The following is a 19,854-nucleotide window of genomic DNA, read 5'->3' as shown; positions in this document are numbered from 1 at the left end:
AGCAATCCAGAAAGCTTCCTCTTGCAGCATTTAAAACTCACTAGGTGCTGTTCTACTCAGTTTTAAATGTTCCTGTAGGTCCACATTTCTCCCACTGACCCTTACCCTGGCCAGCCTCATTTGAATTTCCTTTCAGAAGCACCCCAATCTCACCATTACTGTAAAGGAAGCACTTAGCAGTTGGCGCTAAATCTAATGGAGATGAGTGCCTAAACGTAGGCAGGATGTCTAACTTAGGCACTTGTGTAACTCTGAGAATCCTCATGCTAAATGTGTATCTCTAGCCTAAGTATTATTGCAACCTAACTGTGAGTTAACTACAAGATGTGGAAGTCAATAATTTTCAGTTACAATCATTAGGTCACCTTCCTTCTTCACATGAGACTGCTGGATACTAAGGTCTAGTTCTTCCAATGTGCCTGCACAATGAATGGGAACCCCTAAGCCTGCTTTCTGGATTACAGCCTAAGATGTTGCATTGCATGGCTAACTGGGTTTTTTACTGGATTCAGACAAATTCTTTACTGCATTAACTACTATTTTGCTGCACATGTAACTGCCAATATGCTTTAGTGCACTTACAAAAAGTGAAATAAAAACGGGGTGGGAAAGGCCGGAGGAAGATAGTATTTTTGACTTACCGAAATAAAGTGCGTTTTTCTAAACGTAGGTCCCGAGACTCCAGGATGCTACTGTCTTGGTGCAAAACAAGTGGCTACAGAGCATGTGTCAGGAAGAAAAGCAGAGAGAGCAATTTAATTTTAAAATATGTAAAAAAGAACAGCTGTGTGGTTAAAAATTTTTTTCAGATAACTCAGGAAACTATGAGTATAGGTCATAAGCATTCTAGTGAATATTCATTTACAGTATGCAACATGATTAAAGTGTACTTTAATTTGGCTAGTTGTGAGGCAATGACCAAACTTCAAGCAGGTACTCAGGATCTTAGTGTTTTAAAACAAGTCTAGGTCCTTCAACTTAAATTATTACATAGAATTATACATTAGAAAACATGGCAAGTTAACAGTGATTAAAAGGTTTAAAAAAATCGGCACATAATTATGCATATTAATTGATTTTTGTCATTGTAATAATCTAGATTAATCATAAGCACAAATTTAAGACACTAAATATTTCATGTCCACAGCTTTTCTTTGAAGTGGAGATACTTCTGTTGGAATAACAGCCATCACCCTGCACCAATGTAGACTGCTGTCTTGGAAATCTTCTTCAATATTAAAACATGTACCTTAATTCTAGCACAAATTAATCTCACTTCACCTTTGAACAACTAAATGTCATTATGTTTCTTTCCTTTAATGAAGTACCATCTACTATGCCACTACCACAACACATCCGTTTTCTTTGTGGTTATTTTCAGTTAAGTACAAGCTAAGAATTCACCCTGGACAAACTACATGGACTAGATATCTGAATTAACTTATTATTATAATGAAATCCTTGTCATAAGCTCCTTCTGCTTTCTGTAATGTAGATACTACAACCAGTCACAGAACTCTACCAGTTATAGTTTCACTAAAATTCTCTCTCAGTTAACTAGCTTTGCCAATGTAAAGCTATAGGTAGAACCAGGAGATACATATTACTATTGACAGAACAGAATTCCTTATCAGTAAAAGGAGTATGGAAAAGCTTTAAAATAACAGGAATAACAGGAATATACAATACCTTATCCCCTCCAACTAAAAAAAGGTCCACTGCAGCTATGTTAATGCCATGTTTCTCGCAAAGCCCAGAGAGCACTTCTTTGATAGAGAATCCAGATTTAACAGCCATTTTGCTGGAGGAACCATCCGGAAGGTTTATACAGCAGTATTTGGAGGATTTCTCTTTATCTGGTACAAATGCAGGTAATCTTGAGGCTTCAGACTTGACAGGAGAAAGAAAGAAATGTCAGTGCCCTATGGCAAAATTAGGAATAAACCTTTAGAGTCTGTACAAATCAAATCAAGTCAAGAAGTATACTTTCTACCATGTTTACAGTTTAGAAATCATTCTAAATATCACAAATATCAGAAAAAAAAATTAAATCCTGAAAAAAAAAAAAAATTTAGACAAAGGTAACAGCACTCCACTAAATGTATTTCAAGAACAGATGAAGTTGCAGACAGCAAGTGTGTAAAACAGGTTACAAGATTTTCAGACTATAGAACAGAACTCCTAATCAAAAAGTGTAAGAAGTAAATAAAATCCTATTTAGCTTACACACAGGTAAATGCCTATACTCAATAATGACGTGCTAACATAAAAATTAGCATTGGCACACTATGAATCAACATCTAGGTGATGAGGAAGACCCTTAAACATCAGGTTCCTCAAACAAAATTTCACAGAATCACAGAATGGTAGGGGTTGGAAGAGACCACAGATCATCTAGTCCAATCCCCCTGCCAAAGCAGGTTCCCTACAAAAAGCTGCACAGGAAATCATCCAGGTGGGTTTTGAACATCTCCACACATGGAGACTCCACAACCTCTCTGAGCAGCTTATTCCAGTGCTCCATCACCCTCACAGTAAAGAAATTTTTCCTTAGGTTTGTCTGGAACTTCCAGTGTTCCAGTTTTTGCCCACTGCCCCTTGTCCTGTCACCAGCCACCACCAAAAAGAGCCCGGCCCCATCCATTTGGCCCCCACATTTCAGGTATTTATAGACACTGATAAGGTCCCCTCTCAATCTTCTCTTCTCCAGGCTAAAGAGTCCCAGCTCTCTCAGCCTTTCCTCATATGGGAGATGCTCCAGGGCCCTCCCCTGGACTCTCTCCAGGAGATCCCTGTCCCTCTTGAACTGAGGAGCCCAAAACTGGGCACAGTATTCCAGCTGTGGCCTTACCAGGACAGAGTAGAGGGGGAGGAGAACCTCCCTGGACCTGCTGGCCATGCTCTTTTTAATGCACCCAGGATACTGTTGGCCTTCCTGGCCACAAGGACACACTACTGGCTCATGGCCAGCCTGCTGTCTACCAGCACACCCAGGTCCTTTTCCACAGAGCTCCTCCCCAGCAGGCAGCCCCCAACCTGTCCTGGTGCATGTGGTTATTCCTCCCCAGGTGAAGGACTCTGCACTTGCTCTTGTTGAACCTCATCAGGTTCCTTTCCACCCAACTCTCCATTGTGTCCAGGTCTTGTTGAATGGCAGCACAGCCTTCTGGTGTGTCAGCCACTCCTCCCAACTTCATACTGTCAGCAAACTTGCTGAGGGTGGATGTTGACCCTACATCCAGGTCATTGATGAAGATGTTAAACAAGACCGGACCCAGTACCGACCCCTGGGGAACACCGCTAGTTACAGGCCTCCAGCTAGATTCTGTGCCACTGATCACAACCTTCTGAGCTCTGCCAGTCAGCCAGTTCTCAATCTACCTCTTATCCACCTCTAAATTTCCTCTTAACATAATCTGAATGCCAGACATACAAATACACCAGAGAGAAAATAAAATTTTAAAATAATTCACTTAATAATTATGCCTTTTTATTAAATGGAACAAAAAGTACAATGTTAGGGGTTAAGGCTGAAGGACAGAGCATAAACCTTTATTCTAGAGTAACAGTAGAATAGTAACACTACTACAAAATATCAAAAGTATAACTGAAAATTTAATGAAAAGCTCACTTACAACTTAAAAGGACACTAAAAAAAACTGGTTTTAACAGTCCTTTAAGGTACTCATCATGCTTTTTCTCTTCTCTAACTGTCTGCTTTTCAGCCAAATCACAGTAACTTTCTGACTTAATCAGTTGGAGTGGGAGAGAAAAGAGGGGCTGTTGCTTTAGGGAGGCTTTGCATTTTCTGTTTCTTAAGACTTTTCTGCAACAGAAATAAACATGACTGCCATGCTTGTTTCTCTGATCAATATCTGTAGCATAGGCAAAATTACATAGTTGCTAGAATCTAGTCTACTAGAGGGATATCAAGTTCACAAAAAAATTTTAGATGTCCTTTTATATATTCTTCCTCCATATCAACATAATTAAAATAAATTTAAAGTATTACATTGATGTTCTATTAATACTGTTTTAATTTTGTTTAAAACTGTGAAGGCAGAACTCGACAGTTAGAAATCAGTGTCTTCACTGATTGTAGAATCATAGAATCATTTAGGTTGGAAAAGACCTTTAAGATCAAGTCCAACCCTTAACCTAACGCGGCCAAGTCCACCACGAAACCATGTCCCTAAGCACCACGTCTACTCATCTTTTAAATCCCTCCAGAGATGGTGACTCAACTGTTTCTCTGGGAAGCCTATTCCAATCCTCGATAACCCTTTTCGTTATTTTTTTTTTTTCCTAATATCCAATCTCAACCTCCCTGGAGCAACTAGAGGCCATTTCCTCTTGTCCTGTCACTTGTTACTTGAGAAAAGAGACCAAGACCCACTTCACTACAACCTCCATTTAGGTAGTTGTAGAGAACGACAAGGCCTCCTCTCGACCTCCTTTTCTCCAGGCTAAACAACCTCAGTTCCTCTCCTCTTAAGACTTGTGCTCTTAGACCCTTCACCAGCTGTGTTGCTTTTCTTTGGACACGCTCCAACACCTTTCCTCTTGTCCTGTCACTTGTTACTTGAGAAAAGAGACCAAGACCCACTTCACTACAACCTCCATTTAGGTAGTTGTAGAGAACGACAAGGCCTCCTCTCGACCTCCTTTTCTCCAGGCTAAACAACCTCAGTTCCTCTCCTCTTAAGACTTGTGCTCTTAGACCCTTCACCAGCTGTGTTGCTTTTCTTTGGACACGCTCCAACACCTCATGTCTTCCTTGTAGTGAGAGGCCCAAAACTGAACAGAGTACTCAAGGTGGCCAGTATTTTCTACATACTATGACAACATCACAGTGTTTGCAATGAAATCTCCTACCTCTCTTTTCTCAGATTTTAGAAACAGAGTTAAGTCATAATGACAAGTAGAAAAATGCACAACTTTAAAAGAAACAGAGAGGAATGAAGCACAACGGACACGGGTACCACAGAAATCAGCCTAACACAACTTGCATACAGGTCAAGCAGAGGGAAAGCTTTAATGTGGTTCTTCAGAACAGAATCTCAAAGCTCTGGTAGGGGGAAAATGTTCTTTGTAAAGAGCTACAGTAAGTCCCTTTGAAAGGCAAACTTTTATTCTGGAAGTTTACTGGTGCCTGAAGTTAACACAGACAAGATGCAAAAGATATCTTTCTGTTAAAAGGACAAAATAAGAACCAATATATGAACACCACCTCTATTTCTGGTATTCTAAAACCGCTTAATATTACATCTTGCCCTCTAACTGTATCACTTAAAGACCCTTTCCCAAAGTTTTACGTCATAGAATCATAAAATGGTTTGGGTTGGAAGGGACCTTTAAAGCTCATCTAGTCCAACCCCCCTGCACAGAGCAGGGACATCTTCAACTAGATCAGGTTACTCAGAGCCCTGACCAGCCTGACCTTGAACGTTTCCACAGATGGGGCTTCTACCACCTCTCTGGGCAACCTGGGCCAGTGTTTCAGCACCCTCATTGTAAAAACTTTCCTCCTTATATCTCATCCAAATCTACCCTCTTTTAACTTAAAAACATTACCTACCCCCTGCCCTATCGCTATGGGCCCTATTAAAAAGTCTGTCCCCATCTTTCTTATAGGCCCCCTTTAGGTATTGAAAGGCTGCATTAATGGCCCCCGGAGCATCCTCTTCTCCAGGCTGAACAACTCCAAATCTCTCAGCCTCTCTTCACAGGAGAGGTGCTCCAGCCCTCTGATCGTTTTTGTGGCCTCCTCTGGACCTGCTCCAACAGGTCCACATCTTTCTTGTACTGAGGGCCCCAGAGCTGGATGCAGCACTGCAGGTGGGGTCTCACCAGAGCAGAGCAGAGGGGCAAAATCACCCCCCTCGACCTGCTGGCCACACTTCTTTTTTTGCAGCCCATGATACGGTTATTTGCTTTCTGGGCTGTGAGTGCACACTGCTGGCTCGTGTCCAGCTTTTCATCCCGCAGTACCCCTAAGTCCTTCTCTGCAGGGCTGCTCCCAATCCCTTCATCCCTCGGCCTCTACTGATACCAGAGGTTGCCCTGACCCAGGTGCAAGACCTTGCACTTGGCCTTGTTGAACCTCATGAGGTTCATACGGGCTCACTTCCTGAGCTCAAATTACTCCACACTACTTAGAAAATCAGTAATTCACTGTTTTCAGTTCTTCCCCACTTCTTCATTATTAAAAGCCAGCCATTACCAAGTCCAGACTAGCAGTTGATGACATGGAGCCTTGTGATTCCCGTCTGTATGATAATCCATTGGACTGAATAGAATCTGTTTATGGAAAGAATCAGCAATCAGTAAAAAGGGTTATTTTTATTATTTACTATAATACAGGAAGTTATTATAAATATTAACCCCTCTGGTCAGAAAAATCCTTTTTTTATTATTAGAGGAAAAAACACCAAATTTTCATACTGTGCACTGAAGCATGGAAAAATAAAATTACATTTGGTCTCATATTTCTTGGTTATGTAACTCCTGAATAACCCCACTTGCTTTTATAGTTAAAAAAACAAACAAACAAACAACAAAACACTAAAAATATATATTTTTTAAAAATTTTAAAATGTTTTTAAAAATTTAAAAAGTTATTCTACCTTTTTAGGTATTTTGAAGGGAGATAAATACTTTTAAACATGCAAATATGGTGTTAGAAAATCACTAATCTCTTTCAGAAGTTTAAATCTGTAATGTTAGCAAATATCTGATGTCTCTTCACAGAGGAGTATAATAAGAACACTTAAACTATCCACGTGATCAAAGATACCTTGTGGCTCTGGGCCTTTACTAGAAAATAGAGAAGAAGAAACCACAGTAACAAGACGGTCCAAATTTGGTGCTTCGATGGAATTTCTCTATTATTTTTAACTCAAAGGAATGAGTTAATGTAAAACTTTCATCTCTTCCTCTAGAGGCCATGGACCAGTGCTTTCATAGGGGAATTCTTCCTTAAACTCTCAAAACCAGTTAAGTAACAATACAGCAGATTACAAGGGTTTTCACAACTCTGACTCTTCTTTTTTCATTTTAGTCAGGAAAGGTGGAAAGTGGTAGTGAGCATGTTCAAAAGTGAACATACCTGTGTGGTACTAATAGAAGAAAGAAAGGTAGGATAATGCAGATAGAGAAATTTTCAAACAGCTGTAACTACACCACTATTTGCATATACAGCTCCTGAACTTCTCTGTAAAGAGTTGAAGTTAATCTTGCTATAAAAACAGTAGCTCTCTGCTTAAAAAAGCAATTGCCAGCACACAGAAGTGCAAAGTCTACTGGAAAGCAGGAAAAAAAGTCTCTTGGAAGTTAATTAAAAAAAAAAAAAAATCCAAATATTTTCATACTTTTATCTATTTATTTGTACATCTGCTTCCACAAAACTTCCAGTGCTACTAGCTATGCTATGGCCTTCTAATTTGAGTTTCTTTTCCCTCTGTCACACTCAAGGATGCACTTAGATGCAAACTAAACACGATTAAATTAGTCACATCTATAGCTGAAACAACTTTGCAACAAAGTGGAATGTGAATACTCACCATTTGGATAATCACCATTTTCTTTTCTCTTCTGTGATTTTCCCAAACTCTTACTTCTTGACCATGAGAAAAATGTTCCCCTTTTTTTCTTCTCAGTGTCCTCCTCTCCTGACTCTTCATTTAAAGATCTTCCTGACTTTGATTTACCACTTAACTATGATCAAAACACAATTAAATCATTGGTTGGATCACAACTGTAAGTATATTATCTAAAATAAACCTTCCCACACTTCTTCCCAAAACAGGAGTGTGACAGTCAAGTTAGTGGTCCTCTTTACCCCACTCACAACTATATATGCCAGCATACCCCTCAGCAGCCAAAAAACCCAAAAAACCAACCAAACAAACAAAAAACCAAAAACAATACCCCAGTGGAAACTAAAAGAAATGCATAGATGGAAATGTGCTACCTGATAGGGAGTGCAAAACAGTAGCTGGAAACAAGCCACTGAGAGCTACTGCTAGCATCAATGAACTCTCCACAGCTCATCAGTAATGCTTAAGTTAATGTGGAAAGGTCATTTGCCTTGTTCTTGCTTTTAAAATACAGAATTTCATTTCTGTATTTCAGAAATTTTTCCTAGGCTAGGCTTGAACATGAACAGCATTTAAAGACAATGACAAAGTAGTGTTTAACATTTACAAGTATAATCAAAGTATTTATTAGTGCTGAAGGATACAAACACCAGGAATGTCTGATATTAAACTAAACTTGCCTTTAACAAGCTACTATTCTTGTTAGATTAATAGAGTATTCCTTAAAATCCTACTTTAAAAAGGCTCCAAGTCATAAAAATACGTAATAGCAGATGGGCTAATGTCTAGTGATTGACATGAAAGATGTCAAGTTATAATCTACCCATACAGTTATGTAATACTATGGTGGTATTACCTACATGAAGAAAAAATAAACTCTAAATAATGTTAGGGGATCAGTAAGGGTACAGGTCTAATTTTTAAGCAACTGTATCTGCTTTACACAGAATTATCTTAGTTCGGTAGGAGCTAAAAAATTTACAAAACTATCCTCTGCAAAGATGAGTTAGATCAGGTTAAGCCTTCTCCAATAAATTCTGATAAAATGTCTGCTCTTAGCAAAGCTTAAAATATCACCTCTTAATTCCAACATTCAATCACAATAAGTTTATGAACCGATGCTTTAAATAATCCTCATTTTTTATTTGTACACATATTTAAATAATAACAAAGATTTAAAATTATGTTCAAGAAGTCAATGGCTAGAAATCTAATTCAAAGGTGTGGATTTAAAAAAATAAGTACTTTCCTAAGTACATAAAGATTTTGTAATTATATTTGCCAGCACCACTAAACAAACATTCTACATTTTTTTATATATATTATCTTTGATCTTCCAAAGAACTTGAAAAACGTTACTTAAGAACATAGTTTTCAAATAACAACAATACAAAGGTAACCTTTTTCGGTGTTGAGATATTGGACTTCTCAGAACTGACACTGTGTTTAGAAGTGGGGCTGCTGGGAACACGCTGAGGATCAGGAAGAGTACGACCTTCTACTTCAGCTAAGATGCATTCTTGGTAAAGGGGGGATTTGAGAAAGCGAGTATAGCTATCAAACTTCATCAAGTTAAATATCTGAAATGAAAATGCAATGGATAATGATTACATAAGCTTGAATAACACATCAAGAAAATGAAGCTACTTCACAACATTTAGGACATCAACCTGTAAACTAAATGCATGACTTTGTTTAGACCTGGTTAAATACACTGCACCAATTTAAAGTGAAACATAAATTCATGTATTCTCTTAGTACAGGTTCAGAAAAACACTATGATTTGTGGAAAGTGCATGAGAAGCTGAGATGCTGTAGAGTCTTGATGCCACCATCCTCATAACCATCTTTTACTGCACTTATGCCTTTGTGCATTCTACGTGAAGCACATAGCAAGTTAGCCATTTTTAATATTTTTTAAAGATTATTACATCAGTACTATATGTGACAGGATTAAATGATACAATTGTGTTTTAAGGTAGCGGTGAACAAGAAAAAAGTTTATAGTCTAAAACTCAGGAATATGATATAATCATAAAATGCAATAGTATGGAACAATACAAGATAACACAAGGTTAATTACTGATGCAGGGAGGAGAAAAGAGTCCTTTACAGCATTACGTAACGTTCATGTACCCAACCATAAGGAAATAAAAAGGGTAATATCTCTGGAAGATCCAATAATACCAAGAAAGCTGGGGAGGGACTTTTTCCAAGGGCAGGTAGTGATAGAACAAGGGGAAATGGCTTTAAACTAGAAGAGAGTAGGTTTAGATTAGATATCAGGAAGAAATTATTTCCCGTGAGGGTGGTGAGACACTGGAACAGGTTGCCCAGAGAGGCTGTGGATGCCCCCTCCCTGGAAGTGTTCAAGGTCAGGTTGGATGAGGCTTTGAGCAACCTGGTCTAGTGGAAGGTGTCCCTGCTGATGGCAGGGGGGTTGGAACTAGATGATCTCTAAGGTCCCTTACAACCCAAACCATTCTATGATTCTTTAGGTGCTATAAAATCAAGACCTTGAAAAAGAACAATTTACATAAAATGGCTGCTTTGGGCAAGACCAACATTTATCTTTAGGAATGGAAGGAAGTAGCTCTATACTAGGCCTGAAGCAAATGTCTGAGGCTAATTTAGCCAAAACGGAAAGTAAAGGAAGAGAAGTTCTTTCTTAAATGCTAAACAGAATGTTTGACTTCCTTTTTCCATTTTTGCAAGTCTATAGTTTTAAGTGGATTCATACCTTTACCTTTATATCTTCTCCAGTGACTCACTTGATCTGAAAAAACAGTATGAATGCCGCCTTCTTTAGACATGACAAACTCCCTACAAGCGAAGAACAGTATGTACTACCCAACTGGTTATGGCATTCCGAAAAGTCTACAAGGAAGTCCATCACTAAGCCACAGTGGCCCAGTTGCAGATGGAATTTTTCAGATTGTGTAAAGAAACCCATCAGAACAAGCATTAACCCAAAGCTTTTCTGGCAAACAGCAAGACACTGCAGCATCACAGAAACTTAATTCAAACCAAATGCTGACTTCCACATTCCTGCCTTCCCTCCATATAGTCACATTCCCTCTTAGGTGCTACCTGTCATGTTCATTGGGCCTTCTCACAATATGTTTTCCAGATGATAAGCTATGGAAAAAGTACTTTTGTAGGCTTAGCTTTGTCAGCTTAACGTGCTGAAACAGCTCAGCGCAAAGACTAGTGTGCCCCCAATGCAGCGTCAAAGAGACAATCCGGTGTCGATGACTCTTCCTACTTGAAAAACTGCTCACAAAGGGGAATCTCTCTCTCATGCTCTGAAAAATACAATCCTTTTCTGACCACAGGTAGGTACACTGGCAAAATTCAAAAAGACAGCTAGTTTCAGAGCACATATAGTCTTCAGTCCAAGGCTCAACAAATTGTTTAGTGTACACAACACCCATAACTTTGAAACGTTTCTTGACTTCTGTTGAACTCAAAGAAAAATACCGTGGCATATTGCCAAAACAGCGTAAAATACAGACAAGAAATTACACAAAATCAAAATGCTTCGATATCAAGGACTCACAGATGCACTGCTGATACAAGGTTACTGGGGAAAAATGGTAAATAGCCTGCAAACACCAACACAAATGCAAAATCCAAGCTAACTGAAAAATACAAAATAATTCACCTGTACTTGAGGTTTTTAGGAAAACAAAACTTATAGAGGTTACACTCCTCAAAAAATCGCAATATGCAGTTTGTGCCCCCAAAATATACAACATGATTCTACAGCACAGTTAACACTAATATCTTAACTTTAATACAGTTTTAGGATGAAAAACAAAGCTTTTCAGAGTTGGCTCTTGTCACAGACTCTAGTACCAAAGGAAGATAACATTGTTATTCCGTGCTAGGTAGGAAGAATAAAGGAAAATATTGCAGAGATCTGAGACATGAGCAGAGTTACTGCAGAGATTAAGTCTGCAGATTAAATATACTTAATATAGCAAAAACATTCCAACCTTCTAATTTTGCTGGACAGAGTGATGACATCTTAACTAATTTACCTTGAGCAAATCATCACCTGCTCTACTATGTTGCTAGCCCACACTACATCCCCAACTTCCTGTATTTAGCATTATTATCATATTATTTTACACATGTTAATAACTTCTGCTTATTTGGAAAAATTTAGCGGATGTTATTTCTTGTTCTTACAAATGATAAAGAGAAATATAGTTTATAAAAGCATAATTTGCACCTTACACATAAACAAGGGTAGAAAAACTTGCATCCATTTACACAACTCTATGTGAAGAAATTTTTTTCTTATTTTGGTATCATCAAGTGACCTACACCGTCTTGCATCCAGAAACACTCAAAATGCTTGTTCTTACCCTCTTATAAGAAACAGTGAAATCCTAACTAGGTGTTTTGGCTGCATCCACACTGTAATGTTACAACACCTCTAACAGGCTCAAGGTTAAGTTTGTCAGGCTTTGGACAGAAAGCAACTTCCAGCAGCATTCCCAACAGGCAGTGCTTGAGAGGCAATGGTCTCAGCAGTGCTTCCTTCCCAATGCACTTTCTCACACACACTTGTGCAACTCCACAGCAGCCTTACAGCAACACTCCCCATTCCCCAGCATCATGTAACACTTACTCAACGACCACCACGGATCAGCACTCTGTGCTCAGTGCTGGAATCTAAAAAATCTTGTGAAAGACCACAAATGCAGAGCCTTCGCATTACTAATATGGTGTCATCACCATGAGTTGCATTTTGGAAGACTGTGGGTGTGTTGCAATAACCACACATACCTACAGTTCTGTGTCATGCCACCCATCAGGACCACAAACTGACCTACCGCAGAACCACCACTTAGTGAAACCAAGATATTAAGGGCCATCAAGGATGTTGATTACCCAGCACCAGCCTCAGCCAGGCAACACACCATTAGTACCTCAGCTGGCCAACCTAGCTCCAAGGCCACTTGCTTTGGTAGAAGTAAATCACACCCTGCTTCACCTAATGCTTCAGTGGGAGGAACAGGCCTGACTAAGTGATCTGACAGGAGAACTAGAGAGGCATTGATAATTTGAGAGAAACAGGTCAGGTCCAGACAAGCCACATGGCTTGGATTAGACCCATAGCAGTACTTCACATCAGCATTTTGACCCACCTTCGGGCCCTCCAACTTAAGGACACAGTGTTTTCAAAGAAGGAAGAAAACCTGCATCAGCCCAGCCACCAGACTCATAAGAACACCATCTGCTCCATCAAACAACTGGGAGAGGCTGAAGACAAACGCAGGCACTGCCTCCACAAAGCCAAGATGAGGAATGCATGAAAAAAAATCTCTGGGAAGATTGTGGCTGGTAATTCCCACAGAAGCCTCAGGCCTTCGTAGGTGCATGTGAGGTAGCTGTAATGCTAGAAGCTACCAGACCAGCAGTTATACCTGCCTTTCTATCTCCATTTCCCAGATGGAAGAAGATACTATACCCACCTGCTCTTATGCCCCAAAAGCATGCAATCTGGGATTGCACTAAAATTGTGACCTGCTTAATTTATGCAGTTAAAGCTATATCCTTGATTTCTAAACAATATGATCTCAAAATTATTTCTACTAATAAATTATTAGGGTAGGAGTCATGAAAGAGATTGCTTAAGAGAAAAAAGAAGAAACTTAAATTCTACAGAAAATGTGAACTGTATCCTGTTGTTACATAACTGTTCTGTTCTGAACATCAAAAATTATTTAAAATGCATCCACTTCAGAGGTCTTCAGACACCAACAGTTTTAACAAGCTCTTTGTTTGACAGCTCTATTAAAGCACAACGGAAGGGCTCCTTCAATACAACAGACATATTTTACAAACCACTTCAACCAAAATTAGACACTATTTGTGCACACAATTGTCCACTAAAGAAAAGAATAAGCAACCATATGCAAAAACCATATGCAATGTTGTTGCACCACCTGGCATTATTTACTTGCACTAAACCTTCATTTCAGTAACAGTATTTTTCAGATTTTAGTTAATATTGATTTTTCACACATATTCAAATGAACCGAAAGTCAAGCAGCATCCCATTACACAGTCTCTTTTTGTTCTGTTAATTGAATCTATGTGACCTTGACTTCTCTGTCCTTTTACACATAGTAAAACATACATCATGTGAAACTACTTATATAGATTCTTAAAGCAATTCAGAGAAAAAAAAACAGACATAAATGTTCAATAGTCATGTTTTCTGTGCTTACCTGAAGTTGCTGTTCCTTGAACATATCTGGATGAGGAGAATTGAGAATATCATCTGCCAGCTGTGCCTGGCTATCAATATTAACTGGGGTTGTAGCTTTGCTACACAAGAACTTACTGAAGATCTCCCGAGCTCTGTAAGAAAGCTACAGAAAAGAAATGCTAAATGTATATTTGCTTTGCAAGCATATTTTATAGGGTTGTCATTTTCACTGATATATTCCACACAAAAATATACAACCACTCCAGTTTCCTTAATTATATAAGCACTTTTCATTTAATACCTTTTGTTAGTTTTATGCATATAAATAGGGGTTTTCCTTTAAAATTACAAATATTCATCAGATATTTTTTCAGCAGTAAAAGTTGCCATCAAAATAAAACTTAAAATAATCAAACTGTGAAAATAATAAAGGTGAAGCATATCAAATGCTGTTTTATAAAGGAGAATAGATTTTTTTAGATTTTAGACCTCTTACATAACAGTTACTATTTACATTTATCCTCTAAGCTTCAATTTATAGAAGTTAGAAAAATGTAAACATGAATCTGAATATTTACTGTTAAAAACATTCATGCTCTGTTTTTAACTTGTTTACTTTGAAACACCCACATTCTGGAAATAATGAAAAAAAAACCAAACCACCAAACTGATCTCAAAGCCCTTAGGGAGAGTGTTCAGAAAATACATTATTTGAAGACAGAGGAAAGTGGGGAAAACCAGAATGGTCCACAAAAGAGCAAAGAGGGACTTGCAAATGAAACCACTTCCACAGTGTAAACCTGAGCAGATTTGGCTGTGGTGTCAACAGAAGTGTTGCCAACCTGCACAAAATTCAAAATTCACCAAAACTCCCTGACCAACATAGGGTTGTCATAAAAGGGTAAGATGCAGAGTCTCGTAATTTGTGAACAAACATGACTACACTTACAACAGCAGATGTATCTAAGTTAGTTATAAACACATTATCTTGACTAGTGGAGGCAACCTATCTGAAAAAGCACAACGGAGTCAAATTTTCACCTCTCCTTGACAAGTTAAATTAATTTGCTCTGCAGTCCTTTGCATTGGGCTACTGCAGCTAGCTATTTTTCAACATCCAGTATATCTTAGCTAATTTTTACAGAACTACTTCTGCATTTCACTGCAGTATTAATATATCCAACACCTTAAACTTCAGACAGTACTCTCAGGGCACTGAGGCTCCAACCCCATATTAATGAAGTCACAGTACAAAGAACTAGCACAGCTCCAATAACTCAAATAATCTTGAAGTAACAATTTTTAGTAAGCAGTACCATGTATTGAAATACAACATTGACTTACCTCTTTTTTATCATGTGCAGGTACATGGTTAAAATATTCACAGGCCTGCCAAAATAAAATATTTTCTTCACTAAATTCTTTCCGTAGAAATTCCTACAGGAAAAATGAACAAATAAATGTCTCAAAGAAAATACATTACTTGCCATTTCAAACAACATATTTATAATCATAGAATCATAGAATGGTTTGGGTTGGAAGGGACCTTAAAGATCATCTAGTTCCAATCCCCCTGCCGTCAGCAGGGACACCTTCCACTAGATCAGGTTGCTCAAAGCCTCATCCAGCCTGGCCTTAAACACTTCCAGGGAGGGGGCATCCACAACTTCCTTGGGCAACCTGTTCCAGTGTCTGACCACCCTTACAGTGAAGAACTTCTTCCTAATATCTAATCTAAACCTCCTCTCTTTCAGTTTAAACCCATTTCCCCTTGTCTTGTCATTAGTTGCCAAGACAAGTTGCTTGATATGTTTGTATAATGGTAATATTTCAATCAGTCTCACAGTCCAGTTTGCTTGCAAAGTAAAAATCAATGCATGTCCAATATATGCCTAGTGCTTCTCCTCTTTCTTATTTCTTTCTAAAGGTATACAACTGAGAAGAATCCATCAAGTTAGAACCAAATCATTTGCATACACAAAGATGAAGTTTGAAACTTCATTTTGAATAGCGTATAAACTAGTGAATAAACTTTCAATGAAAATTTAAATAATTTATAACCACATTTTAAAGTTACACTGTAAACCAACTGAGTAGATGTTTATCAAGCAGTGCCCGTAATCAATTCTGTATTCATTAGAGCGTATTTCTGCATCAAATGGCAACTACAAAAAATCTTTTATCACTGCTTGCTGATGTGGTTACATGGTTTCTCATTGGAAAATACATTCTTAGAGGGAAAAAAAATATCTCCCAGTACAACACATAATAATCAGGATATTTATATTATAGCAGCCAAAAGTCCAAATGAAGACTTGGACCCCATTCAGTTGGGAAATTGTACAACCACAAACTGTCCCTGATTCAAATCTGTGTAATTCAATATTCCCTCAGGATATGTTTCTTGAAAGCATTTTAATCACTGGGGGAGGGGAATGGGAAGGATATAAAAACATTAACACAATCCTCTAAAAAAATTATCTAGGCACTCCTGTATTTGGAACAACACTTGTTTATACCTCAGGTATCAGTGTTTAATTGGCTATTTTAAGTCAACTCACAGGCAGAACCTTCACTCAAGTGGCACAGTGCTACCACTCATGCTTCCTTAACATATAAGGTAGTCTCAGGAAGGAGCATAAGAGGAATCTTCACAGAAATACTTAAAACTTAACTTTATTTGTGCTTTTAAGATTTACATAGTTTATGGAGTCCAATTGTAAGAAAGTAATTAGATAAATTTCAATACAGGGAGTCTAAATTCACTAGCAAGCTCTTAGTTTAAACTAAAAGTTCTTCAGATATCTAACTTGAGACACCAAATGTCTAAAAGGCAATCCAGAGAGTAGTGAGGGGATATTTCTGCATTCTACATGTAATCACAGATTAAAAGAGAATCAAATTAGCAAGCAGGAACTGGAACCTAACTGCCTACTTCCCCACTCAGCGTCTTCACTTATGAGTCTTTAGTCAATCTCCTGCTTGCTTGCTTTCTGGGCACATGCTCTGGGCACAGCTGGCTGTACAACAATTCAGCTTCATCAGGAAGAGTGAGCAGTGACCCAGTTGGAACATTATGTAGCCAAGCGGTTGTCACACATGGCTGGGAAGCTGGAGATGTTGGTTTGAACCACTTGAGGAGGGAACTTGCAATCAGGTCTCGCACTTCCTGGATGACTGCTCTAATCAGCAGAGTATTATGCAAAATGTGAGTATTTGCAAAACATGCAAAATCTCTTCTTAGAGAGTAATTCCTGCCCTGTGACAAAGCTGTCCTCAGGAAAGGGCCATGCCTGCTGAATTCCAAATGCACCAAGACGCTTACTATGCAATCATAAATTAAATACTGATGCTCCAATGTTCTTGAATACTGGCAGAAAGAGGTATCTTTTGCCTAGTTACAGGTGACTCCCTTCTCAGTCCATGGGCTTTCTGGGCTTCCCTTTGAAGGAATGGTAACCTATCTATCAATGTCTATAAATACCTGAAGTGTGGGGGACAAATGGATGGGGCCGGGCTCTTTTTGGCAGTGCCCAGTAACAGGACAAGGGGCAATGGGCAAAAACTGGAACACTGGAAGTGCCAGACAAACCTGAGGAAAAATTTCTTTACTGTGAGGGTGTCAGAGCCCTGGGACAGGCTGCCCAGAGAGGTTGTGGAGTCTCCATCTCTGGAGATGTTCAAACCCACCTGGACACTTTCCTGTGCAACCTGCTGTAGGAAACCTGCTTTGGCAGGGGGGTTGGACTAGATGATCTCCTGAGGTCCCTTCCAACCCCTACCATTCTGTGACCATTTGAAAAGGCTTTTTTTTTTAGGCACCATGACTCTGTTTTATGCCAGATTCCAAGGTTTACACTCTTAAGTGTACATAAGTAAGTTTACTGGAGGCTTCAAAGTAATAAGAAAAGACAACTAAACTTTCAGTAGCACACTCCCAAACTATACCATTCTTCAGGTGGATTCTAGTGTCAGATTAAAATTGTAATTTTTCATTCAGTCTGAGAAGAAGTCTCAGTATCTAAGCAGAAACACTAGTAACTCTCAGGCTACTCTAAAAGAAGAAAAAAGAAGAAAAATGGAGAGACAGAGAATATAATATCCAGGATATATTATTTTGCTTTCATCTTCTCTGTTTCCTCAAACTGGTGCTCACTGTTAATGTGGTTTTTTGGGTCCCCTGCACCATTCAAGATGGAAGTCTGCAAATTAATCATTTTAATGTACTTTTGTATCAAATAAAGGAGTCTGAGTTACTGCAGATTCCAATAATCTATGTTTCTTATACCACAGGTTTCTTTATGTCCTGTTTGTGAAAATTATTTGGGCAGCACAAAATGTCCTTGTGATTCAGAATCAGCAACAGACTTTCAGTGTAACCATGCAAAAGGGTATATAACCTCTATTTCCTTACATGTAAACCAGATGATACTACATACAACTTCATAAATGTGCTGTAAAGAAGCTTAATTTATGCTTTGCAAATACTCAACACTACTCCTGCAAGCTGCAGCTTTAACCAGTGCTGTTAGCTACCTTAATTGCTTCCAGTATTTCTAAAAACCATTTGCAGGAAAATAAGTCATTGTATCATTGAAAAGATGTTCTACATGGCTTCCAACATTTCAGTAGGCAAATGTGAACAGATTACCATTTCTTAGGAAACAAATGTCTCTTCCTTTTTTCAAAGGCTACAGATACAAATATAACCAAATGTAATTGTTTTATAAAATGGGGAAGCTTTCTCGAAGTTCCAATACAAAGCATAGACCCCATTCTTATCTGAAACTTTTGCTATCCAGAAATATGTGTACTACTATGAACTCTTACTCAAATACAAACTAGTTTCAACATAGAAAGATGCTCAGATAACAACTGTGTAACAAAAAACTCCTAGCTCTTATGCTATGTAAGGATAGTGTCAAGAAAGAAAAAAGAATTACAGAAAAATTACCGAGCAATATCGGGTATTTTTGAAAGGCCTCTTACCATCCCTCAAAACTTACTGAAAAATATTTAACACCAACAGGATCCTGAAGAAGACGCTCAAATGAAACAGCCCAGCTTGCAACTCTTCTTTCTCGAAGTCTTCGGCAGCTCTGTACACTGGGAAGACTAGCATTGCTGCTGAGGCTATTTTCACTGATGCAGTCTTTTAAATCAGTACTATTCAGCTCTGTTTAAAAAAATGAACAAATTTGTCAATAAAATATGATCCACTTTATTCTTCAGCATTGTTTACTTGATTTATCATACCTCCTGCTCAAGCTGACAGTAGTAGACTTCTAAATATCCCTCCCCATTTTTATTAAGAGCACCTGCGTAGAAAAAGCAAGCCAAATCATCTCTCAATTTTCTTCTGTTCCACTGCAAAGAAAATTAAATAAGTGTCTTAAAAGCAATTCCCTGCCAGAAGCAAAATGAGCAGGCACAAAAGGAAATCTTTTCCCGCTCAACAAGTAAATATTTTGGACAAAATTTTCTGCTCACATTCTTTGCCCCATGGACTTCCGAGGAAGGCAGACCTTTAAGAACCCACCATTCACCAGAAAGTCAGCAAAAACATATTTAGTGATAGGAGATACACTCTTACATGAGTAGACAGGGACTCTGAAGTTTTTAATGGAAATGAGAGATTCCTGTCAAATGCCAAAAAATCAGGAAAGGAGTCAATTGAGGAAAATATACAGGAAAATGAGCTAGTAATAGATGCCTTCTGTAGAAAACAGAGGTATCAAACCATATATCCTAAATTTATCAGGGGATCCATGACTCCCTTCCAGACTTAAGCAACACAGTGTAGTTGGGAACCTCAAAGTGAGAAATTATTGGATTCTTTAGATCTCAAAAATACAGGAATTTATTTTGTATTCTGAAAGACAAATTAAAAAGAACCAGTAGAGAATCCAGGAAAACATAACCTTGTGTAGCAGCGCAACTGTAATAATTTCAAGCTTTGGGGAAGGACTTCTCATAAGGGCAGTTAATAACAAAACAAGGGGAAACGGCTTTAAGGTGAAAGAGGGGAGG

General features: G+C 38.4%; 1 protein-coding gene across 1 annotated transcript in view; it reads right to left on the bottom strand.

The window, feature by feature from the left end:
- LOC104527761 (regulator of G protein signaling 12) overlaps positions 1–19,854 on the bottom strand; it is a gene marked incomplete at its 5' end in the record, with an annotated part of 47,529 nt that overhangs the window by 20,355 nt on the left and 7,320 nt on the right. Inside the window, 8 exons of the mRNA XM_029085860.1 lie at positions 642–715; positions 1,690–1,890; positions 6,224–6,300; positions 7,563–7,716; positions 8,999–9,178; positions 13,844–13,987; positions 15,169–15,261; positions 18,831–19,000. Of these exons, the coding sequence (XP_028941693.1) occupies positions 642–715; positions 1,690–1,890; positions 6,224–6,300; positions 7,563–7,716; positions 8,999–9,178; positions 13,844–13,987; positions 15,169–15,261; positions 18,831–19,000 (1,093 nt within the window). The remainder of the gene's footprint in view (positions 1–641; positions 716–1,689; positions 1,891–6,223; positions 6,301–7,562; positions 7,717–8,998; positions 9,179–13,843; positions 13,988–15,168; positions 15,262–18,830; positions 19,001–19,854) is intronic.

Source organism: Antrostomus carolinensis, unplaced genomic scaffold (assembly GCF_000700745.2).
Source record: "Antrostomus carolinensis isolate BGI_N321 unplaced genomic scaffold, ASM70074v2 scaffold2637, whole genome shotgun sequence".
Lineage (NCBI taxonomy): Eukaryota > Metazoa > Chordata > Aves > Caprimulgiformes > Caprimulgidae > Antrostomus > Antrostomus carolinensis.
This window is presented reverse-complemented; position numbering and strand designations above follow the sequence as displayed.